Source organism: Lonchura striata, chromosome 1 (assembly GCF_046129695.1).
Source record: "Lonchura striata isolate bLonStr1 chromosome 1, bLonStr1.mat, whole genome shotgun sequence".
Taxonomy (NCBI): domain Eukaryota; kingdom Metazoa; phylum Chordata; class Aves; order Passeriformes; family Estrildidae; genus Lonchura; species Lonchura striata.
In genome coordinates, this window is record NC_134603.1 from 121,166,527 (window position 1) to 121,183,175 (window position 16,649).

The 16,649-nt window shown below is 37.7% G+C and overlaps 1 protein-coding gene across 11 annotated transcripts in view; it reads left to right on the forward strand.

Moving 5' to 3' along the window:
• The window catches only part of TBC1D5 (TBC1 domain family member 5), a 312,792-nt gene that overhangs the window by 155,372 nt on the left and 140,771 nt on the right, over positions 1–16,649 (forward strand). For all 11 annotated transcript variants that reach the window (XM_077787221.1, XM_021538132.3, XM_021538130.3 and 8 more), the window contains one exon: positions 4,154–4,220. In XM_077787221.1, coding sequence (XP_077643347.1) covers positions 4,154–4,220 — 67 coding nt within the window. The remainder of the gene's footprint in view (positions 1–4,153; positions 4,221–16,649) is intronic.

Consider the following 16,649-nt stretch of genomic DNA (forward strand, 5'->3'; position numbering starts at 1 on the left):
CAGGTCCCTTTAGCCCTTGGTCTCTGTGCACAAGAACAGGCTTCACTAAAGTGAGGCAATTTCAGGAGAAAGTTGTCATTCTCAGGAGAGGGAGTTGCTACAGTTGAAGAAGGAGCAATCCAGGTAATTTTCAGGCCCTTTGGAAGGATACAGCCTTATTTTATTATTGTAATAAAGCTAGTAACTGCTCTAGTGCTGAAAGCCATACTTACTTTGATACAGGTGCTTGTTACAGTATTGCTCATTTCCCTTCTCTTTCCTCTGAAAGTGTGATAGGATTTATTCTACCTTTTTCCCCTAGCTTGTGCATTTGAAATTAGGAAAACTTTTCACAAGGTCTGTGGCAGGGTTACTAGAGCATCCTGTGTTTCTTTAGCAAAACCCTTCTTCCCATAATTGAGTTTCAGAAATAAATTAAAGATAGTATAATACTGAATCAATTTTTCAAAGGGGACCACAGTTTTTGATACTAGCATCATGAATCTTATATTCATAACTGTTTAGTATACATCCCAATTTTACCAGAAATTTGGGTCATTATCAGTGTAGAAGATAGAAGTGGTATATCTGTTTTACTGAGACTTCACCATATTTTTCAGGAGAAGTAACTGGAACTTCCAGGGCATGGATTCCCACAGTTTAATGTCATTAGTTAGTGAAGCAGCAGTCTTATTTGTCCTCTTTATCACTAACTATGGAAACTTAACAGGATTTGCCAGAAAGCCTTTTGGGGAAAACTAGGTAAAATTTAGGGAGTCTTCTGTTAAGAAAATGAATATTTTTCTCTTTGCTTTATGATTTTTATCACTTTCAGTGAATGACATCTTAATCATCTTTCAAGGTGTCATAACAGACATACCCATCTTAAAGGGGGTAGAGCAAGGGAGCAATCACAGAAGGATCTGTTCCAATAAATCCTGGGTTTGAGAGCTGAATACACCTAGCCCTATCCATTTTTGGTAGCTGCTGCTAGTGATATGATGAGGCAGCAAAAGCAGCTCACAGAAAAGTGCCTAAACAGTAACTTGTATAATTATTAGATTTATTAACAATAGGTATACAACTAAAAATGCAAAGGTATTTTGGCTATTATCTAAATACAGGAAATTATTATCTCCAGAATAAAGAAAGCTAGAATTAGAGTAGTTTGTGAAGAACAGCTCAGTGGATGTAGCAGACCCAGGATCCCACCAACTGTGGGGATTCTGGTAAAAGAACAACTATTATCCTTGTTTTCTTTGCAAAGTCCTGTTCGCTCTTCAAGCAGGACAAATTATTTTGTTGAAAGATTATAAAATCCATGCATTTTTTGAGATAAAGTTTATTCTTCAGAAAAGAGGAAGATTATGTTGCTATTCTTGAAAAGACATACTTTTTCAGTATATCAGCTTAGCATTGTGAGTAAGATGGGTTTTTTTTCAATCTGACTAGTGGTAGGTGAATGCTTAGTTAAAGTATAAATGAAGTGCAGTAGTGCATTCAGGACCTATTTTGATGTGCTGTGTCCCTGCAGCACTTGCCCACTATCACTGCACCTGGCCATATGGCTTTAACAGAGACTGAACATAGTTCAGTCATCTCTCTGAATGCTCAGGATCAGATGTGGAGATGGGTAATATATGAAAAAGCGTATTACTGAAAATTGTCCCAATATGGGAGACTATTTTACAAGATACGAGAAAAAAAATGAACAGATGGTTATTAATAACAGGAGGTTCAGCTTCTGGATGAAATATCTGGTGTTGTTAATTTAGTTAAATTTAGTAAACAAAAAGTAGATTGATTAAGTAGGATTTCCATTTTCAAAATAAATGGAGAGAGCTAATCAGTGAAATCAACTGGACTGAGTGATTTTAGACTAAGATGTAGTAGAGGTTTGGGATTTATTTTAGACAAAGATACAAAAGTTAATAAAGCACCCTGCATTCCAAATTAGATGAGAAAATAAACACTTGGAAGTTCTATGCCAAAGTGAATGATTAAGTATGATTAAGTATTTTTTAAGGAATGTCTGGAATAAGCAAAGATCCTCAAAGAAACAGAAAAACAGCTTGATCTGCAAAGAAGGCCACATCCTGGATATCAGAAAGTGCGGTCTTATAGCAACAATCAGCAAAAATTAAGTTGAATCAGATCATAAGATGAGCATTTAAATACACAGGAAAATATTACTTGACTATGTAAAGAAGCTTGCTAAGAAAGAAAACTAGGAACCATTCTGCAGTGTGAATGGACAAATGATGCAGCTGGATAAATGTAATCCAGCTCTGGTCTGAAAAAGAAAACATTCAATTTTCAGTCAAAATAGAATTTCAGGCAAAGGCCTGAAAATAAATCAATAAAATAGATGGGACTATTGAGTAGATACTGTAAATTAGCAGAGCTAATAATCTGACTTGCAGACTTCAAGAATATTGACAAATGCTGCTGCATGGAACAATTTTTAGTACCTTAGTTCATGGCTGATGAATGGAAATGTCGTACCTGTACGTAGATTAACAGGGGAAAGAAAAGTGATAGCAAAGCACCTGCATGGGCTGACCATTATCTGTGCAGGGCTTTAAAAAAGTTTTTAAGAAAGAAGTAAGAGAGAAAAGCAAAGCAAATGGCATAACTTTTATTGCAGGTTTTTTTGTTAAATGGGACATTGTGGTCAGCTAACTTGCACGCTTTTCAAAATACACGTTCAGGAAATACATTCGGTCTGTCTGGAGCTTAGCAAACCATCTGATGCAGTGCCACAGGAGATGCTGTGAAATAGAAAGGATGGGGATTACTGAAGTACAGTAATTCTAAGATGAATAGAGAAATGCAAATTTTAAAGAAAGAATTCCTTTTTGTGAAGCTTGGGGTTGAACCAGTCTTGTCCTATATTTTCATTAATTGCTTTGCCACAGAATGAGAGCTGATAGACTTTTATTAAGTAAAATTATTGGAAGGTAATATCTAGTGCCGGTACAAACAGAGTATTCAGGCAGGACTGGTCCTTTCTGAAGGAAAGAGGACCGCAAACAGCACGACATTGTATGAACTACAGTATTGTACTAGAAAGATTTTTTAGTGTAAATTGAAAAAGTTTTTTCATCAATAAAAAATGGAGAATTAATGTGCAGGCATATTTGGCTAAGGATGGCTGTGAAACTGCAAGATAGAGTGGCACGAATGTCATCTGTATTGAGCAAGATTTGTTTGATAGAAAAGAAAACCACTGTCCAACTTATCAACTTTGAACTTTTAGTGTGCTACCTACAACTCCTGTCCCTCCTTTCCATGTGTAAGAATGACTGAGTTAAAGAAAATGGGGAATATGAAGCCTAATTTAGAAAAAAGACTGCAAGAACTTGATTTCAGTCAGCAGAACGGAGAACAGAGTTGTGCAGTACTGCCTATAAATTAACTAAGGAGGCACACAGGGACATCGAAGAATTATCAAGCTAAATGACAGTGCAAGAAATAAACAATATAAAATAGGACAAGAATAAATTTGCTTTGAAAAATGCATGACTCCTGGCTTTTAGCACTTTTTCAACAGATGTAGTTCTAGAAGGAAAATTTTCTTGTAATCCTTGATTTCTAGCACATCACTGTTCCATGTATCAGCAGGCCACAGGATGTAAAATGAGATGTTTGGCAGACATCTTAATAGGTACTTTAGTGGAAGCTTTGAACTTATGCTGTGATCAAAAACAAAACAAAACAAAAAAGCAAACAACAAAAAAAAACACAACACAAAAAAACTGATATCACAAAGCACAAAGTCAGCTCAGAATTTTTCACAAAACAGATGAACTTTTAGATTTTTTGACTTGATGTTGGTAAAATCAAGCTCATCTACTATTATGGTGTACTTCTGTAACTCTATACTAGTTAAATTGTGTTTAATAGTTTGAGAAGAGCCTCAATCAAAACTTTAAGTGAAATTAAGTATAAGATTTTCAGAACTTTCAGATTCAAATTTGAACTTGGAGGCTAGTTAAGATGGCTGTAAGAATTTGTAGAGGTAAAGTTGAGATTTGTCTATGTAAGCTTTAGATGAGTTTTGTAGTGACTGAAGTTACCATATGTGGTCAAATCAGTTGTAGTTGTCATCCATAATGTGTTCATATCAAAGTTTGTCTTACAACAAAGGTGTTTTCTCTTATTTTTGTATTAGGAGGATCAAATGAAAATGGAAGCACATCCCCCACCTCAGATTCAGATGGAACTTTTATTTCTTACAGGTTGGTAAATTTTTATATTTATTTTCTAATTTTACGAAGGTTGATTACAAGAAGCATATCATCTATATAAAGCAAAAGAACAGGTTGTATACTTTAGAAGAATTGCGGAATCTAAACTGGAACAGTAACAAAAGAACATGACGTATTTAATTAAGGAATGATCTAAAAATTTGTTTTCTGGGTTATTGTTTTTTTTCAAAAGTTGTTCAAAATGCTTAACTGATGAAAGTACAAGATATTTGAAAGCCTAAACATTTTTAAGGTTGTTTTTTGTGTTTTTTTTCCTCCAAAGTATTCAATTAAATAAACTCACAGCAACTAAGCTAAATGTTGAAATATTCAACCCACCAGTGATCACCTTTCTGATCTTCTCCAAAGTAACTGGATTTATGGAGCACATGAAATTCTCATTTCCTCATTATTTCATGTCAAAAACCAAGCCAAGATTAGTTAAATTTGAGATTATTTGACAGGAAAATAATATTCCGTTTTGTTGGCTGTAAACACCAGTTAAAGAAACTTTTTTCAGCAATGTCATTGAGTTTGAATCTTGCTTGGGTACATACCAGAGGGTGTCTTGTACTTGAAAGCACAGAAAGTTAATCAGCTGGTGTGTACTTTCATCTTCCACCCTGCAAAATACTGACTCTGCTACAAAAAATCATTTTCCTTGTGACTAGTAAATGAATAGTATGATGTGTGCTAACCAGAAGGATTGCATCTGATTTTCATATTTAAGTATGGTAAAACAAAACACGCTTACCACATGATTATTTTTGAATAATTTTCTGGACTGTGGTGGTTGGCATTTTTTTCGGTTTTGGTTTGTGCTCTGCTGGAATCTCTGCTTCAAAGAGGTTTAGGCAGGCAGGAGGAACCTGCCTGTTGGGCTTGTTCTGCTCGCAGCCGGCTGGGTGGGGAATGTTGCGCCGTGGTGCAGGGAATGAGCTGTGCTGGTCACGGGGAGCCATGGGCGTGGGGTGCCAGGGAGGGACGCAGTGCTGGAGAACCTGTTGCAGGCTGGAGACAGAGCCATTGCCAAGGAGAGCAAGGAGCAAACAGCCTGGTCTTGAGCATGTTGAAAAGAAAGACTTTTTGTAAGGACCTAGAGGGAACAGCAAAGAGTTTCCTGCGATTCAAACACCCAGAGGAAGTTTCTGGACTAAGAGCAAGGTTGGAACAAAGGGTGTGCCTGCAGGGACAAAGTGGGACTGGGGTGGGTTGATTTATGTATCCTTACAATTTTGTTTATCCTAATAGGTTGACTCTAATGAGACCTACTTTGTGATGATGTAAAACTCTTTTAGTGTAGTTAGCATATCCACTTTGATAAAACATATTAGAAGATCCATTTGAGAGTTCTGCATTACTCTGTTTCTTGTCATATTTGTGTTTTCTGCATGCAACATACTGTCTAAGTTAAAAGAAGAGCCAAAAAATACCAGCCAAGATAATCTTCATGTTTTTCAGGTGAGAAGCATGTGTAGATAGAGAGACCACAAATCAGTCTCTCAAAAATAGTCAAGATTCAATTTAACCAGATCAGCAAAAGAAATTTGAGAGTGCTCTCTGCCATTAAAGCCAGGAAACTTATTTCTGAAAATTGTCAACTCAAAAGCACCAGCTGTAGTACCTGCCAAGTGGCAACACTTGAAGAAGAAGCAGCCAGCTTTAGCTAGACTTTTGTTCCATGAGAGTGTGAGCTGTGGAGCTGGAGTCTGAGCCCACTCAGGCAGTAGCACTCATCTCTCAGGGAGCTATCCAGGGAGCTAACCCAGCCCAACCTGTTCATTCTTCCTTGGGAGAGCTTTCTGATGACTTCCTCCTGCCAAAGCTTCCCGTGGTATCAGTGCCAATGCAGGGAATGTAACTAGCAGACAGACATTGGGAGGACAGAGCCTGGTACCTTTACCTAAATCAACCTAAAGATTAGTGACTCTTTAATGCTCCACAGATTAAGTGGAGGTTAAAGCTGATCTTTGTATCTATGTATTCCTTAGTACAAAGTGCATATAGTAAATACGATGTTGGCTACAAGTTCCACTGAATAATGCTCATATTCTGTCAGAGCCCAACTTAGGAAACTGAAGTTAGTCTTTTAGAGGGGTCCCATATCTCATTGCCAACATATTATTGATATAACTGAAGGCAAAATAGTAAAAAAGATACGTGTGTGTATGTGTATTGGGGAGGTGTGTATGTATACATATATATAAAAGTAACTTCTGACTTTTCATAGTTGGCAAGCTATCAACTGTTATTTAGTAGTAGTGCTTGAAATGTAAAGTGTGTATTTGTTTCTCAGTGGCAAATTATTCCTATGATCTAGTGAGACTGGCTGTAAATTTGATGTCTGGGTTGGATATTGTTTTGATAGTTACAGTTCTGGACTGCATGTTAAGTAAAATTGAACATGTAACACCTTTTGAAAGACAAAAAGTGAATCCTAAACTATCTTGAAAAGTAATGATGGTAAGTGGTTGTTATTTATTTAAGGACTCGTTAGAAATTTTGACCTACTTTACGATACTGTCAAGGATTATTGTTTTAGTAAGTTAGTAATTTGGTAAAACTAATGATGGTCTTGTTTACCCAATGCATTTCAGTCTATCATATTTTAAAAGGACCAGCTAAAGAACTTTTGCTCTAAAAGAGACAGTGACATCTTTGAATCATGGTAGATGTCATACATATGCAGAAGGTTAATACATGAAAAATTGTATTGAAAATTTTTGCTGAAGCCAAAGTTGCTTAATATTTTGTCAGTAATAGGACTTTAAAATTTCATTAGAAGAGATTACTCGAAAAATATTTTACTATTAATAAGTTGTGCTATTAAAATGCTCTTAAAAACATTGTTTTTGCAATAAAAAATAAACCCCAGGAGAAGTTACTTGATTCCTACATTTTCTGTTTAAAGGACAATTTGACACTATGCAGTACAAGTCTCCCAAGTGTATGTGTTAATAAAGGATGACCTGTCATTATATTCTTTGATATATTTATGATGCTCCAGAACTATTTCTATGGTTTTATGTTTAATATGAAGGTGTCACCTTAGAGTTTGTGACTCTTGATTGTGTTGATCACAGCACAGATGTAATGCTGCATTTGTTCAGATAGTGAGCATTTCCCTTTAGGTCATAAAATTCGTAAGTAATGTAAGTGAAAAGCACATGTGACTGGCATATATTTCTAAATATTCTTTGAGTTCATGAATGCGTCCTGTCAAGTCACAGAGAATTCTCTAGCTGGTCTTTATGCTCTGATGGAAGTACTCTTTGTGTACTTGGGAAGGAGCTTTACTACTAAGAAATTACAAAAATTATTTCCTAGAAGCATGTCATCAAAATTAGAAGTTCATTATTGGAAACATTTGAACAAAGATTTAGACATATAATAACTTTCAGCTTTTAAATGTTAGAAACCAGGAAAATAACTTCAGCTTTGCTCTACTGTGTTATTTTACTGATATGGTTAAAGCCATTTTTGGATGTCCAGATGGGCTGGACCTCACCAAAAGGAAAAGGAAAATAGATGTGGGTCTTTAGTTTCAGTATCTGCAATGCAGTGCCACTGGAAAGTAGAAATACTGTCTTTCTCCTCCCTTCCCAAGGGCAGCTGACCTTCTCCTCGCCAAAGAGGTGAACCCCTTGCCAGCACATATGACTACAGACTATTACATTAATCTGTTTAGCCTCAGTACCAGCTGCTTGCATGTTTTTAATTATCTTATTAGATGGTATAACAGTGACCTATGAAATAAAATGAAGGTGAGTATTTTTTAACTTTATTTTACAGGCTATTTTTCTAAATATATTTTAATGACCTAATTATGACTTTTAGGGAGAGCCATCGATGCAGACATTCAATTTGGCTGATAGAATCTAACATCTCAAGGACACTTATTTTCTTTCAAGGTGCATTCATACATTAATACTGCTTGTAATAAATATATAGCCTAAAAAAGCTCACTTTTCATACTTGTTTATGAACTTTGTGATTCAGAGACCCATGACTGCTATGTTAGATAATTTCTTAATACATGTCTGCACATATATGTAAGTTTAATTCTTACCCCATGTATCAAGATAAAGTCCTTTCCTTTGTGGCTTAAATTCCATGACAAATTATGATTGCTCAAAGCTGTAGGTTATGTAGACAAGGTGTATTCCTTCTTCTGCTCATATGTCAAACAGGCAGAGGATCTAGTCTAAGAAAGACTTTCGTATTCCATTTTCTCCCCAACTTCTTACAGATTCTGCTTACCAGATGTTTCCTTCCTTGAAAGGAAAAAAAAGGCAGTGTGGTCCTGCTGGCTGAGGTGTTTCTTGTGTGCCAGCCAACTGCAGGCACTGAGCATACAGAAGAAAGACAGCAAGGGGTGCAAGCTGTTCCTCCTTGGTTCTTCCCACTTCCAAAAGTGGTGCTGAAACCACTGGGGTTGCTCTTTGACTTTTTTTGGCAGTTGAGCCAGAAGTGGCTACATAGCCTCTGTCCTTACATGTTAAACATACTGTGAAGGTGTGTGCAACTCAAATACCTCCACCTCCTAAACTTTGTCTTAGGCTATTAGGAAGCAGCCCTTTTCCATCTACACAAGCCTATCTAGTCTTATTCAACACAATGTTACATTATTGTTTTAATTTAAAGCAACTCCTGTGCAATTGTGATCTATTTTTCCTGATGTTGTTCACTGTATGTCCACACATAATCAAGAGATGTAAAGAACAAGCTTGTTTCTGTGGGTCTTTCATTTATTTTGAAATAAGAAAAATTGGGCACAGAGGGCAATGCAGTGAAATTGTCACTGCCACTTCACTCCACAAGGAGACTTCACAACTCTTGCATCCTTTCTTTCTTTCCACAAAGAAGTAGTAAAACTGGCCTCCATGTTTATTTTGTCTTGTCCTAAACCATTTGCCAGACACTGTTCCAGTTGATGCCATTTATGTGCAAAGAGGCCTTTTCAGTGCAAGTTAATTTTTTCTGGGAGCATGTAAACTCTCTCCTTGATTCTTCTGAAAGATCACGTTCATAATGTGCTGAGAATCCTTCTTTAGTTGTGGTAGTCTGTGCCAGTACTCTCATTTTGTCAGTGTTTGTGATGCTGTTAGGAATTCCATCATGCAAATCTCATTTTTCCAGCAAGAGAAAGTTACTGTTTGTACTGATCACAGGTTTCCTCCAACAGGTTCTTTTTACTTCAAAACCTGGAAGATCACTGCCATACTTATTAAAAGCTTAGAATATTTCTGATTTTCTCTGAATTCTTTTTAAATTACATGCCTTTTATTTTCCTTTTAAGGAGAATTACATAATTTCTATCTCTGTCTTGCCAAATTTCTGCTATTTACATCTTCCTTCCTGAAGAAGCTGATCCTTGCTGCATTCCTTGCCTCTTGTCCTAGAGAATTGGCAAATGATATCATAAGACAAGGAAGAATAAATTGTCATTAAGGAACTGAAAACCTATATTCAGTATACTTTTTGTAAGAGACAAAGATTTCAACACATAAATTTTGGAATTTTTTCTAACTTTTCTAGTTAAAATTATACTATTTTCTAAAGACATAAAAATGGCAATATGGACTTGCTTTCTGGTTTAATGCAAAGTAATAGGGAAAAGCAAATTTAAGACATTTACGTAAAGTTTGAGATGCTTTTGACAGAGAATCAGAAAGGAAAGATTGAGTTACCAGCACCTTTTGTTGAATGCTTTTTTTATGGATTGTCTGCAAGAAGGAATTAGATTGTGAAGAGAGACCATGGAAGAGAGAATGGTAATTTCAAAAATCCATGGAATGCAAATGAAAATTTTAGTTCACTCTTAATTTATTTTGTTGTACTTGAAAATCATCATATATATTGCTGACACCACAATCAACTGATGCCATATTTTCCCTTACTAATGTTTAAAGTGGTTTTCATTATGAATTTATTTTACTTTTTCACTCACAATAACCTTCAGACTTTCATGGCAACTGGGAGATGTGACTGAGGACAGGGGGGATTTTCAAGAAGGCTAAGGAGGAGGATGCAGGGAAATGGGCCAGTTAGCCACACCTTGGCTCCAGGGAAGATGGAGAAGCAGGTAGTGTGCTGGGGGCTGGAAAAAGGACCAGGGGGTCCTGTCAGGCATCAAATTGAACATGAGTCACCAGTGGTCCTTTGCAGCAAAGAAAGCTAATAGTATCCTGGGATGCATTAGGAGCAGTGCTACCAGCAGATCAGAGTTAGTAATCCTTCCCTGTAATCCATACCTGGAATGCTGTGTCCTGTGCTGGGCTCCCCTTCACAAGAAAGACATGGGCATACTGGAGAGTGCCCAGACAAGGACTGCTAAGATGGTGAAGGAACTGGAGCAGATCTACTGTGAGGAAAGACTGAAAGAGGTGGGAATGTTCAGCCTGGAAAAGAGAAGGCTCAGGGCATCTTTTTGAAATCTGTGAGTATCTAAGTGAACACAGAGTATCTGTGAAGGGACACAGAGACAGTCTCTTTTTAGTAATACCCAGCAACAAGATCAGAGCTAATGGCCACAAACAGAAGCAGATGAAGTTCCATCTGAGTATCAGGAGACTCTATTATATGTGATTTTTAGTTGGATGATTTGTAGAGCTATAGCCTTTAACTTCTGTTGTGTCCTGCAGGAAGCTCTTACCTTCTCCTTAATGAATGCATGTTTGTATAGCAAGGCTGCATGCTTGTGAACACACACAATTCACAGAGCTCTGCCTAGCTGTGGGTACGAGCAAAAGGATAAAACAGGAGAAGGGAACCTGTAGTCAAGAGAAGTAGGAAGTAAATACTCTACATGTGCATGCAAAGGATTTCAAAGGTATTGGGGGATTTTAACTAGAAAGCTTTGAGCCTGCAACTGTCAAACTCAGTTACAATACAAAAATATAAATAGTTGAATATAATACCTACATTTATTTTCACCATTCTGTAAATGTATGCAGAAGGTAATGAATAGAGGAAAATGCACTGGTGAAATTTAGATTTAGAAATGGCTGTAACAAGAATTCTTCTATGAAAGCTGAACTGGTAAAGGGTTGAAAATTATGTGCTTTCCAAAGACCAGACTTGGTTCTTTGGCTGAGAACTGCCAAGGTATAGTGGACAATTTGGAATATGGAGAAAGGTATCTTGCAGATCTGTGTCGTATCTAGCGCTATGAGGAATGGTGCTGGCAGAGCATCCTGCTGCCAGTGCAGTCTTATTTCAGTTCCCTGAACTGTGCTGCACACACACTGGTAGCTTAAAGAGCATAGCTAACTAATAACTTTATTTGCGGGAATGTTTGCCTTAAGAAAGTGATTTTACCTTTCTTCACACAAACCTTTTTAACTGTATGTCGGCCAAAAGTAGATGAAACCTGAACTGTTTAGAAAAATCTGCCCTTTGAATGTTCAGCCTCCCAGCAACACAGCCATGCATATTCACACTTACATGGCTGTTAGCTCTGCCACGTATCCTGAGGCAGGACTTTGAGAAACAGAGGAAAATACATGTATTTTCCAAACAGACTGATAAGCCTTCACATTAAAGCTGTCAAGTGGATTTTCAGGGTAGCAAATAAAAATATGTGTGTTTCAGAAATATTATTTTAGAAACTCTACTCCTTATTACTTTATACTACCTTTCAATTGGGTTTTTTCCTCTGTTTTTATAGAATTAACTCTGTCTTTATTACATTCCTGAAAGTTGCCTCACTTTTTTCTCAACTGTTGATTTTACAACATAATAAATAATACAAACTATGCATGTTTCTTGGATTTATGCAGTATGTTTGAAAGGAATTGTTGCCTCTATTTAAATATTTAAATATAGGTACTTGATGTTCCTATCAATAAAGATCTCATATTGCAAAACATATGACACAATAATTTGAGAATTGGTTTTCTTTCTGATGGCCTGTTGCTTCATTGAGTGCCCCTGAGGAGCAGAGTTTGGGTCCCAACATTTTAAAAAGCACATTCTGAAGATGAAAACCACTATAAAAATGTGAAACTGGCTTTTCTAGAAGCACACATGCCATTGTTTTAAGATGATTTTGCCAATACTAGCAGCGCTGCTCAAGAATTTTCTTTGGATCTCTCTAAGGCTATCCATTTTATCCTTTAATATTGGTCTAGAGGATGGAATAAGCTTGAGATTTAGATTGAAATCCTAAATATGTATGCAAATGTTTCAGTAGTATAGCAGTATTCTTCCATATACTGAGAAATATTCTCTGTTACCTAAATGTTGTTGTAGATATCAAACTGTTTCTGCAAGAACTCAAAAAAAAGGTATTTCAAAACTTGGCAGGAAATATTTCAAAAATGCATGAGACAAAGTAATGATACACACTATCTGATGACCCAGTAGTTACTGGTTTCTTTATTAACTGCAGTTTCACCTGAATGTCAGTTATGGACAGTAATATTTAGCTGGTAGATCTGAGTCCCTGCAGTCCCAGAACTGAATCTTTTGCCCTTTTTCAGTGAGGTAGATTGTAGTTCCATGTGGTTCTTCACATTTTTACATCTCCGTGGGTTTTGGTGTCTTCCGCAGAGTTTTTGTGTTGTCGGAACATGATGGTATGAAAATACCTCTTACACTAGTGTTAGACTTTGGCAGGATCTGCATTCATACATTTCCCCAGCTTTATCCTCTTAATCAGTAAATGCAGAAGCTAAGTTGCAGTGATTGCTGTTTATGCTATACCAGTATCCCTCTTGTATTTCTTCCTCTTCTGAATAGAGTATGTATTTTGTAAGGAGCTTTAATGGGCTACCATTGCATTCTTCTGCATATCTATGCTTGATGTATTGGGTTTACCATTATTCTGGAGGTTCAAATTTAGCAGCAGAGCCAGAGGCAGATGTTCTGCTTTTGCCTATCAGTGGAGGAGAGTCTTTGTTACCTCTCCCCAACATGCACAAGGTCAATGTTGCCTCAGTAAAGCTCTTGGAACTATTTGAATTTGAGTTATTTCCTAGGAATATTGTTGGATTATTGATGTTGTGCATTCTGAAAGAGTTTATAGTGGCTCGTTCTTCTATAGCTGAGCAATAGTGGGATTCCAGTGACTTTTACTAAGATGTTAGACCTTAGAGATTCAGATACCTTTACACTATGCTAAGTGCATGTAGAATTTTACTTAGACTTTCTGGTGTAAAGTCCTGCTTGTGGTGATCTTTACTAACAGTCAACTGAGAGGAACATTTCTGTTCCAAATTTCATGCTTCTATATCTGAAAATCTGATGCTTGTAATTGCCTTAACAAGAATCATATCCACAAATCATATCCTGTTGAAAAAAAAAAAGAAAAATAGACTTCTATATGTGGTTTGCTCAGAGATCAACCTCATAAGAAAGAGTGTGTCTTAGAGCAGACCCCAGTATACAGTTCTTTGGCAGAGAGATTTAAACTCTTGTGCTTATGACATAAGTGCATGTTTCAAAAGATGGAAAGGAACAGATGAGAACTATGAACAAATCCTGCAGAATTAATCCCTTCATTGATTTGCCTGCTTTTTCTTTCATACATATTAAGCACTTTTCCCACTTTGAAGTAATGCAACTCTCCCTAACTCATGCCAGTAGATACTTTACATTGGACAGCTATTGCAGAAATCACATATATGAAATTAAGTTTCTTAAAGAACTATTACTCCAATAATTTCTTTCTCATTCAGGGCTGTGTTGGTTTGGCACAGCCTGTTTATTGGTAGCAGGGGTTCCACAAAGGTGGCTTCTGTGAGAAACTTCTGGAAGCTTCCACCATGTCCAGCAGAGCCAATCCCTGATGGCTCTGAAGATGGACATGCTGCTGGCCAAAACTGGGCCAGTTAGAGATGTTGGTTATGCCTCTGTGTTAACGTATTTAAGAAGAAAGTCAAAGTGGTGCACACACAGTTTTACTTATAGTCAGATAAGAGAAGAAGGTGAGAATATGTAAGGGAAAACAACATGGAGATACCAAGGTCAGTTGAAAAGAAAGGGCAGGAGGTGCTCCAAGCGCCAGAGCTGAGATTCCTCTGCAGGCTTGGTGAAGACCATGGTGAAGCAGTTGTGCCCCTGCAGTCCATGGGGATCCACGGGGGATGGAGAGATCCACCTGCAGCCCGTGGAGGAGGTGCCCACACTGGAGTGGGTGGATTCCTGGAAGAGGCTGTGATCCAGTGGGAGGCCCGGTGGAGGGAGAGGGCCCCTGCTTCCAGGCTGGTGCAGCCTATCCTTGGAGGTCTGCACCCCGTTGAAAGAGTGACCCGTGTCGCAGGAGTTTTGGGAGGACTGTGTGCCCATGGGAGGGACTCATGTTTTTAGCAGGTGCAGTTTGGCTGCTGCTCGTGAGCATGGACCCATGCCAGAGAAGTTCACGGGGAGCTGTCTCCCATGGGAGGGACCCCATGGCCTCACAGGGGAAGGACTCCTCTCCCTAAGCAGCAGAAGAAAACCTCGATGACAAACTGACCAAACTCCCATGCCCGGCCTCCCTGCGCTGTTGGTGTGAAGGAGTGAGGGGTTAGGGGGAAAAAGGAAAAAAGGGCTTCTTTTACTTCTCATTATCCTCCTCCTCCTCTAAATTCACTTTGCAACTTTAAGTTGAGGCTGTTTTGCTCTTGAAGTGTTTTCTCCCAGTCCTTATCTCAACTCAGATCAACTCAGCTCAATTTTTTTCTCTCCTCTGCCCAGCTGTGGCACGGGAGGTTGAGGGATCAGCTTTGGTGGGTGCCTGGCATTGGACCAGTGTCAAACCATGACAAGATCTTACATGTATTTATTATTATTACGAAGACTTTACAACATGCACAATAGTACATTAGACAGGATACTCAAATAAGAATCTAAAATGAAAAATATTTACAAAATAATCCGAAAACATTAACACTGACATTTGCCTCTAATTGTACAGTCTACAGGTGGTATAACACAGGATCATGCATTTAATTTTCTAGTTTGATTAAAAGTAAATGCATGTGCTTATTCATAGTTTAGGTGTTTCCTATTAGCTCTTTCAAGTCTTCACTGCAGTGAAGTAAATGGAATATGGTAGACTTGAGTTCCAATCTTCATTGCTTATTTAATGTTGACCAGTGGGTATAATAGGGTTATATAATTTTAAACGCTATCTTTTTAGAATTGATTGCTTGTTCATATTAAAGTGTTACCACTATCAAAAGTCTCTAGAATTGTAAAGTCTTAATTCAAAATACTTGAGAAATGAATTAGTGAATGCTGTTCAGAAAGGATTTTAAATATCATTCAGCTCCACTAAAACTGAGGCAGATTCCAGTTTCCAAGTAATTTCTTCTTCAGTTGCTTATAACTTTTTTTGTGATCCTAGCAGCCAAGAGGGAATGCAGAGGAGATACGATCTTGCCAAATTTCTTTTGGCGGTTTTAAAAGTAATTTGGTTCAAAACGTGTTTGGAATTGCATTACTTTTTTTTTTTTTTTTAAGCCATGATATCTGCACTAATACAATTTCAGAAGTGTTGAAATTACTTTCTTACTGTGTAGCAATCACTTCCAGCAGCTGGTGAGAAAAATAACCTGAAGAGTTTCTTTCCTCTCTGTTCTTTCTTTTCACAGTTGCACTGGTTGAAACCTTTTGCTAACTCAGCTGACACACTGGCATTTTCAAAGACATTGTGGGAATGTCATCCACTTGCAGAACAATGTGAATAGCTTCAGAGGCTGACCTGTTGTGTGCACAGGGGAATGTGTCACTCTTGAAACATAGCTACCTTAGGGAGGCAGCTTGGCAGGAGTTATAATGGCCAATGATGCTACAAAATTTACAATGGCAAATGAAGAATATTATATGTGATAGAAACAGGAGGGTTATTTAGATAGCCATAATATACTGTAGCTACTGAAGTATAAGGGGCTGTGAAAGAAAGGCCCAGGTTTTTCACAAGCTGTGGCTGCTATATACCATACGTTGTATTTAAAGGAGACAGAATCATGGTAAACAACCATAGGCAGCTCCCTGTAGAAGGTGAGGATGTGTGGGAGACAAGGAGACAAAAATGACCAGATAGTCTTTCTGACTTGGAGACTGGGGGATGTGACAGGAATGAAGGAAGCTGCTCCAGACTACTGGAATGACTTGCTGCTCTTTTGGTCACCTGGGAGTACTGGTGCTGGGGAGAAGCTAAAGGCAGCTCTAAACCCTGCAGTCTAACACTGCTGTAAGCATCTTTTCTCTTACCTGGAATACCTTTGCTTTTCTAAGTAATTAATAATCAAGACCCAGAAGTAAACACTTTTTTTAAAAAAATATGGTCCCAGGTGAAAGGTGGTGCATTCACAAACAAGACTTCTGGTCTCAGCATGAATCATGAGCTTGCCTCTGTCATAGAGTAAAATGACTGTGATTTCCTGGCTTGCCAAGTCCCTTCCTCTACAGTTGCCAGCAGCTCTATCTTAC